General features: G+C 40.1%; 1 protein-coding gene across 1 annotated transcript; it reads right to left on the bottom strand.

The window, feature by feature from the left end:
* Positions 1-405: 405 nt before the first annotated feature.
* Positions 406-3,892, bottom strand: LOC115744115 (probable glucan 1,3-beta-glucosidase A). Its single transcript, XM_030679213.2, has 8 exons — positions 3,698-3,892; positions 3,142-3,252; positions 2,849-3,040; positions 1,848-2,006; positions 1,586-1,755; positions 1,338-1,487; positions 831-1,183; positions 406-755 (listed from the first exon to the last, which is right to left on the bottom strand). Exons 1-8 carry the CDS (start codon positions 3,878-3,880, stop codon positions 574-576), a joined length of 1,500 nt encoding a protein of 499 aa, XP_030535073.1. The 5' UTR covers positions 3,881-3,892; the 3' UTR covers positions 406-573.
* Positions 3,893-9,085: the final 5,193 nt, after the last annotated feature.

Here is a 9,085-nt window from a genome sequence, read left to right as displayed (position 1 = left end):
TAACATTATATATCTATTATTATATCTATCCGGTCATCAATAACACACCTAATTATCCGTGTCTGCTCATCAAGAAAATATGTATGCCTGATGAAGTAGGTCGTGTTGTTTAATAAAACACTTGATTATGTTAATCTTTATCTGTTGTTGGTGAATCTTAACTTGTTATATTCCGCAAAAGTTTTTCATAGTTCTCAAACAATCTATTCACCCCTCTAAGCTGTATTGTATGCCCTAACACCATTATCTTAACTGATTATGATTTTGAACATGGCATGGGCTTCACTTTCCTTCGCAATTGAGAAAGAGAATCGAACCTTTTATCGGTGAATGTGCTCGTTTTCACCACAATAATAGGCTCATCAGTCACGTTCAATCTTTATTGGAAGGCAACAAGGTAGGATGTAGTGGAAGCATGCTCAAGTTGAATCTTATTTAATTCTATTATTGTCACCATAATGGTAACTTTTGATAATACATACATTCCCTAAACCATTACCGACCTTTTATTCTTAGCATTCATGATGGCATGACCCGGTTGACGAGCATGACGAACTACCGAATAGAATCGAGCTAGATATGTATGAGACCGCCTTCAATCATCTGTTTAAGATCCCAGGTATCGTACTGGCACTTATACGACCAGTACGCCCACCCGAAAGTGGCCTGCCCGTACACGTCTTGCTGAGCCTTGGCGAACTTCCGCGAGTCCTCCTTTGTTGCCCCACTGAAGTCCAATGCCGAGGTCCATTCCCCTGCAAAAACAACATTTTAGCTCACAAAGGTCATGACATGCTCATGTTGCTTTCGGACCACATGTTAGGACTCACCAACAAAGCTCAGGGGGCCGTTTGGTTGTGTTACTTTGCTCAGATCAGTTTTTCTATCGACATAGATGTAGCCAATGTTCTGCTGCAGATTCCACTGCTTAAACTTCGGATCATAGAGGTTGTAGTAATGAACGTCGATCACCACTCGGCTCATGCCTCTCGCCATCTGAAGGAGCTCTTGTGGGTCGGCCGGTCCCAAGCGGTTGGACAGGATCACATAAGCATACTGAGTGTGCCTCCTCACGGCCTCGTAACCTAACCGGTAGTAATTAATAAGATCCTCCAACTTCACATCCGGAGCTCGAGGCTCGTTCATCAGCTCTATCGCGACCAATGCCAAATGGTTGCAGTATCTGCTTGACAATCACAAGTGAGCATGCTTTAGAAAATCAAACTAGATAAGGTATAGCATGATTTATACCAGTATCAAGGAATCCGATCCGTCGAAATACTAATGAGATAAATGTCATGAGTGATATGTCCCAAGTGAGAATTCATTTCCTAGACCTTTCTGCTAGGAAGTCTATAACTTTCAGAGTGTCCGGAATGTAAGAGTCACCCCATTCCAGAAATCCATCTCTCGACGCGCTATGAGATTCCCCGTTCTGAGATCCCGGTGCAGCATGGAGATCAACTATTACCTTCATACCGTATCTCCTGCAAAAAGAACATTAAATTATCCAAGGTCGGACTCACAGGATTCTTTCTTATCGGAGTTATTTGCATAAGATGTAAAGGATTGAAAAGTCGCTTACGCTGCCCAAGTGAAAGCCTTGTCCAGTACATTCAGCGAGCCTCCCACAAAAGGCTTTGGCGGTGTCGGATCATATGCGATCCACCATCCTACCGGAATTCTCACGGCAGTTAGACTTTTGGCCGCCATAAATTGGAAGTCTTGCTCGGTAATGTAAGTGTTCCAATGATCCTGCCAAGCATATTTGTTAATAGATTGTTGATCTACTTCGTCTCTGTATTCTTATTACACGCTTTCTTTGCCACTAATCAGTGAAGGATTACCCGCATGAGTCTTGAGGCATCACTGGGGTCATAGCCATTTGTTAACTGGTATTCGCCTTGTAAGCCACCAACAGTGTTCATTTCGAACACGCACGGGTCATTATCGTCCCAACTCATATCACCAGTATTGTCTGCCGTCACTTCTGTCAGTGACTTCACCTGATCATCCATACAACGTTAGAAAAAAAAAATCACATCAATCAATGTGACTGCATCCGTTTAATAATCGAGGAGCATCGCGATTTTTTCTGTTATATTTTGGTCTGGGATTTTGGATGATGGAGTGGAAATGCTTTTGTTAGTCCAAAAGTTCATTTTGATTAAAGAGTAAAGTAATGTTGTCTTGGAAATGACTGTTCCTTTCTTTTTATGTCGCCTTTCTCGAATGTAAAATATGGATATATTATCTGTGGAGGATGTGTAGTATATCGGTCATATTGCATGGGGTGTCGCTGTTCTTTGACAAACAAACTAGGGCTGTTCATCACGTCATCGCAGCGTCGACAAAGTACAGAAAGTGTTCATGTAACATGCTGGAACGTCTTAGAATTGTATATGCCGACACGAGTGCCATGTGACTGTTTCATAGAAACACCATGTACTAATGTTCATGTGACATAGTTTCTTATGTTTGTCGAAGTTTATTCCGGTCTTTGTCTAATATTAGGGTTATGGGTGCAATAAATCAGCAACAGATAGCTTCGTGTGACTTCTACAGTGTACCTTATAATCTACAGAAGGACTTTCTACGTGTTGTGCTGTTCTGCACAACAACTTAGTCCTGCAAAATCCGGACATTCGGAGTGAAGAAATTATCGTCAACCACGGGATGACAAATCACCGTCAACCGTCGAAGCGATAACCACCACTCACCGTAAACGGTTGTATGGGCCACGACAAAATGGTCGTGCGACCCCCCCGGCACCAAAGAATGAGGCGTGTACGCCATATTACAACGGGGACTATGGAAATCATATAGAAGCTGGAATAGGGGGAACTACCTGGAGAAACATCCCATTAGATGCTCGGAGTCGCACTCGATTGGGATTGTTCGGGTTCCTTAAAATGTCGAAAGTCTCCGAGGTACTCAGAGTACTGGAAACTGCTACAACCATTATTCTTTTGCCTTGCAATCCAACAAAATTCTTGTTGAAAGCTCGGATGTTGAATTTTGTGTCGGAAATCCTCCACAGCTGCACCATACAAAGAGAGCAAAAGTCATGGTGGACGACGTGTGAACCTTTTGAGCTTGTCCACAAGTCGATAGTCGATTTTGTAACACAGAAAGCGATACCCTGAAGGTTTCCCAGCCGGCGGCCCGGTCGCGGTTGGCGACGATGGTGGTTCCTTCAGCGCACAGGAATTTCTTCAGCTTCGTCGACTTGAACTGCACTTGAGTCCCATCCTACCATTAAAACAAACGTCAAAAAAGGGATTTGGCTCATCCTGAGTTCGTATTTACAGATCAAGCCAACGTCAAGTTCATTTAGCAATATGATGAAAAACAATGTTTGATTAGAAACAAGTTTTGGGATATTTGGTGGTCGTAATTTAAGCAAATTGTACTAGTTGTCATGTGAGAATCATGTACTAACACTCATATAGACATGCCAAATAAAATTTGCATGTATAATTGCATCGTTGTTTAGTAACCGTATGGTTCTGAAATATCTTGCACGCATACATCATATTGGATCCGAGAATAAACTTTGTGATCGCCCGAGAATACTAATTGCCAAACTGTAATAAAAAAGTGTTAGAGAGAGTGAAATGTATAGTTTTATGGACACAACATAATAACAATCCACGAGGATCGCCCATACTTTCTCTTATTATCTTTGAGCACCTACCAAGAGCTGTCTATTGAGTCCATCGAACCGAGAAGGCATCATCCACCCCTCGGTGACGAGCCAATTCCCGAGGTTCACAGCCTTGAGAGGCAACTTGAACTCGACGGTCTGGGCGAGGATCGAGGGAAGGAAGGCGCAGAGAGAACAAAGCAGCAGCAATGGATGGTGATGACATTGTGCCATTTCTGACTCTCTTCGTTGCTGTGAGATTTGATGAGAGACGGAGAGAGGGAGCCAACGGACTTATTATAGGCTTCAAAGAGAAGTCTTGAGAGTAAGGATCAATTTGGTGGTGCGTTCATCACTTGACGCATTTCAGAGGGGTCCGGACTTTGGTGGTGCGTTGACTTGACTCATTCGAGAGTGTAAGAAGAGTTTAGTAGTGCGACGGCTTGACGCATTTGAGACGAGTGCCGTTATTAAATAACCTTATATGCGAAACGCACTCGAAACACTAAGATATAGACTATATAGACTAAATCATATGGACCGTCGATCACATAGGCATCGGGATTGGACCCGCATGACTATGATGCAGATGATATATGTTCTTATACTTTATAAATCATGAAAAAATTGCTCTTTTTTTTTTTTTTTTTGGTCATCTAGAGACATGAGTTTGAGACCTGACTACCTTCATGGAACACCATGCTAGATCCATCACCGGTTAAAACCTAAATCTTTGACCTATGTAAGGGGTTCTGACTTAAAGTAATTTACATATAGTTGATGAGATTCAAATAAGGGACATTTAGTTCCTCCAATTGGAAATTCCCCAACATTCCAATCAACTGCTCCAACCTTGGGATATTCAAGTTTGTCATTGGGAAAAAAGAAAGAAAGAAAAGAAAACTACTTAAGAGCGTGAAGGGTAGGGAGTTTATTGTGAGCCGCTATTGCATGATCCTAGAGCACGTGAGCGGGGTACATGTGAGCCTAATGCACATGCGATTTTTAATTCATTGTGCAGCTAAACTACGTGGTTGTGGATCACGCTCGGATATTGATCACCACTAGCCCTATAATTTCCTCTTTCTCACAGCCTTCTATTATCTATGCACGTCTATGTCGATCTATGGATGTGTTAACAATGTATATCGAAATTGGTTTGTCATACGGCACGTGAAATTGAGGAATGATAATTTATTATTTATCTTAAAGAAAAGAGTCAGCGGTAGGGTTATTCAAAGGAGAGACGAAAGACATGTTCAGAAGATATATCAAGAGGCAATAAGAGCTCTCGACATATACGAGGACTCCTGACTCTTGAAAAGAAGAATCCCAAAGATTTTGTGAGATTACAGCCTGCTGCTTGAAAAGCTTTACGCTTGTCTGGACTTTGGTTTAAAACTAAAGCATGGAAATACGTGATATGGGAAGTCAATAAGGGATTGAAAGGATTTTCTTGTGAAAGATTTTGTGGACGACAGCCAAGAGCTCTAAAAGTTTAAACTATTAAATGAAAATTTGATTAAAGTATAAATATTGCAATGGAGTCAATGGTGTCAAGTTTCAAGAGCGTAGAGAATTTAAAAAAAGTAACGGATTCAAAGAATTCGAAGAACATGAATAACACCTAAGTCTCTGTGACACCATTGCCCTAATTGATATGATGAAAATACCATTGAACCATTGTCCCTGATTGATATTGTACATTTGATATTATTGTCCTCAATTGATTTATTGGAACACTTTATATCAGGAAATCGTCTATTTCCTTATCTAAATATTTCTTACCTAGATTAATTAGATTCTATGTACTATAAATAGGATTGTACTCATACAATTTCAATATGAGAAAGTAATACAGATCTGCCTCCATTTAGCTTTCCATCAACCCATATTGTGATAGTCTCATTGGTTATCCGCATTCAATCGGCTCAAGCTTCAAAGACACAGAGATTTTCGAGAGATCAATTGTCCACCGTTTGATTGGAGATCAACTTCTTAGAAACTCAAATTAACGTTTCTGCTAAGCAAAGAATCAGAGATACACTTGGTGGAATCAAGTTGTCAAATTAGAGCTTGTATCCACATCACTTGATATTCAATTTGGCACTAACTTTCTTGTCTTGTTTTCAGAATTTAAAAATTTGTTTGTGTCCAACATCTCTACCTTTGTATCTCTTTCCCTTCACACATCATCGCTCGGGAAATTTCCCTTGAACAGCAAATCGGAACTTAAATCGACTTGAGCAAAAATTTGGAACCGATTTGCTGTACTCGATATACCGCGAGCCTAATCGAGCTCACTAATACACGCCAAGAGGAAGATGAACCTATGGTCGATTGACAGATGAACAGTACCGATGGATCCTGATCTTGTGAAAAGAAGGGGAAAAGATGCTGTTGTTTCAATCACTGGAAGAATTGATATAGGTCATAAGAGAAACGATATTCAAATTAATAATGTGACGAAGATCAATGAGGAAATGCGTCAGATATCTGTTTTTAGTGTACAATATATGTGTAAAGTTACTAGTATAATCTATTGCGAAAAGTTATTGCATGGTACGGGTTTCAATATTATTTGAACCGTCAGAGACACTATGGCAAAAGGCGATTTTAGTCTCTTTACTCAAAAAGCTACAGTACACTGGGCATGGTAAGCAGAAAACTAAAAGGGCTGATGTTCAATTGCATTTTCACAAGGATTCTCCTACGGAGAGGCTCCGTTCCTTTTGGGAAAATTGAAGTGCTTCTTGAAAATACTTTTTAGAAAGTCATTTTAAAGGCAAATGATAATATTTTTCAGTGTTTGGTTAAAACCTGAAAATGAATTGAAAAATATTATCCGCCGTTCGATATGAAAATCAGATTTGATTCTCCTCCGTACACCCCTTTTAATGATTTTTATTTTATTTTATTTTTTTAAATATGCAAAATTTTAGCTTTTTCTCTTTTTCAATTTTTTTGTCTTTTCTTTTCTCCTTCCTCCAATAACCGCAGGCCTCATTGACATCCAGCAAGCTAGGGACCTGCCATGACAAGGGCCGGTGAGCTCAGGCTGACCCTATGTAATTCCTCCGAGGCAAGCGACTGGTAGAAGAAAAAGGGAATAGATTAAAAAAAAAAGAGAGAAAAGTTAAAAAACAACAAAAAAATTGAATTTTTTTAAATTTAATAAATAATAAAAAAAAAGTAAAACAAAAATGGATGTGAATGAGTGGAGGAAGGAAAGATGAGGAACAATATGCTTATTTTCTCAAAAACAGGAAATCATTTTCTCTACTTTTGAAGAAGGGAAAGATTAGGGAAAATATTTTTCTTTTCTCAAAAAATGAAATCATTTTCCGTGAAACGAATGGAAGCCTTACCAACAGATAAAAGTTTTGCTGACTTGCAAATTGTTTCTTCAAAACCGCTGTTGACCATAACAATGGAGGCATGTAAACCTTTCTATTCTTTCTCTCTCGTTAAATTTTTATTTCCCCTCTCACCCTTGTCAGATGTAAAATGCGAGAGGTTGCTGTGGGCAAGTCGCTGTAGTCGCATCTTGAGCAGGGGCCGTTGTGTAGCGAGTCGTAGCATTCGCATTGTGAGTCTTAGCTGTCGCGTCTCAACTCATGGAGGTCCCGACCCCTCAGTCATGGCCACCTTTCCCTCTCCAACTCTCGGATCTCAGAGATCCAGAAGACCAACTAGGTGGTCGGCTGTGCATTGGACCACTTCGGTGGGGGTGGTCACTTCAAAATAGGTAATAAACCGATTGCTTAACCCATATTTGATGGTTAGGTTGTTATATCGGCTAGTTATATTCAATAAATGAGTCATAAATGAGTTTAGAATGGTAAGTACGATCGGAGACTGCATATTGACAAAGAAGATCGCAGGCTGCATTGCGTAGGCGAAACATGAACGTCGAACAAGAGGAGAGGAATGAGTGTTGAGCAGAAGATGAAAAAATTAGATTAACTAGTTCTTCAAAAATCTTTAATTTTTTTTTCTAATTGTGTGTATTTTTGTGTGTGTGTGTAAATTCTAGGCGGTCCGGTCCGATCCCATGCACCAAGGAATCGGGGACCGAATTGCCCCCTCAAGGACCGAACCAACCCGGCCCATCCAATCCGATCCGAGCTGGTCCGGTCCGGTTTGCTCACCCCTAGTTAGGTGTAACCAGCTAGTAGAGCCCAGTTCTTAGGGTTTTTCCAAATCTTAAGTCAGATAATCTAATCATAAAGTTAAAACACCAAATTAAGGTTATCACCCGTTGATCCAAAAATATTATGTCGATTGAAAATCCAAATGCATGTTCGAAGAAAACTGATTGGAAATCCAAATGCATGTTTGAAGGAAACTGGTGTACGAAAACCAAGAAATCTTAAGTCGCGGACTTCATTATGCGTGGGAAATACTAGCATGCAAAAACAAAAAATCTTATTCGGGGATTTTTGCAGAGGTGAACCATCAAGAAAAAGCTAATAGATTACTAAGTTTACACTTAGCGACAGACTCTCCCAAGCCCTACCGGTTGTAGCTTCGGAGTTTTGATTAAATCACTTTAACATTCAGTTTAATTTAATTAGGAATCTCCACTCATCTATTACGGGTCGATTAGAAAATCAAGTAAAATGTGGGAAAACATTCTACTTGTGCGAATAAGAGATTTCATGGATACGGGGACTTACTTACGCCGGATAAATCTAACGCATTTCTGTTCTTTTTCTCTTTGTTTCAAAAATATTTTGCAAGCATTCTTGGTAAGTTCTAAGCTTAAGCCACTAACACTTGATGGGCGACCATGTGGGTGCTCAAACAAGAATTTAACACTCAACAAATCGAAGCGATAAGCAAATTGCCACAGATGATTTGAAGAATCTTGATGCGCTAAGCAAGCAAAAGCCAAACTTTCATTATCGTCCATTGCAACATGGGTTCTGCAAAATATTAACTGAGCAAATAGTGATGTAATGTTTGGACCAAAAAAAAAAAAAATAGTGATGTAATGTAGAGGTAAAATTTCAAATAACGGCTTGAAATGCCTCCATTTTTTACTAATAATGGCACGAAATGCCCAAATCATCTTAAATATGGGCCTGAAGTAGCAAATCGTCTTAGATAAGGACTTTTGGTTGGCGGGCAAGCCAGTAACTACTCCGGGAAGGGTATGTTAGTAAAAAAATCTAAGAATTTTTTATTTTCATAATAAAATATTTTTTTAACTTTTGTGTCCTTTTTCTTTTTTCTTTTTCTCTTTTCCCTCCCCGACCATCACTTGGGCTGGGCGGGCGAGAGTCGCCCTTGTCAATCCGGCGTGGGTCACCCGACGCCAACAGGACAACCCTCACCCTCGCCGGCAACCTCCGTCGACCATTGATGAGGCCCGATGATGGCTAGCAGAGGGAAGAGAGAAAAAGAAAAAAGAAAAAAAGAAAAGGAAAAAAATAG

Source organism: Rhodamnia argentea, chromosome 11 (assembly GCF_020921035.1).
Source record: "Rhodamnia argentea isolate NSW1041297 chromosome 11, ASM2092103v1, whole genome shotgun sequence".
Classification (NCBI taxonomy): domain Eukaryota; kingdom Viridiplantae; phylum Streptophyta; class Magnoliopsida; order Myrtales; family Myrtaceae; genus Rhodamnia; species Rhodamnia argentea.
This window is presented reverse-complemented; position numbering and strand designations above follow the sequence as displayed.

Bases quoted from the DNA above. Each gene is read 5' to 3' on its own strand.
- LOC115744115 (XM_030679213.2), bottom strand. From the start codon at position 3,880: ATGGCACAATGTCATCACCATCCATTGCTGCTGCTTTGTTCTCTCTGC. The intron at 2,007-2,848 runs GTAGTTCCCCCT...ATGGATGATCAG, and splicing joins CTAATGGGATGTTTCTCCAG to GTGAAGTCACTGACAGAAGT. The intron at 1,184-1,337 runs GTCTAGGAAATG...ATTGTCAAGCAG, and splicing joins ATAGACTTCCTAGCAGAAAG to ATACTGCAACCATTTGGCAT.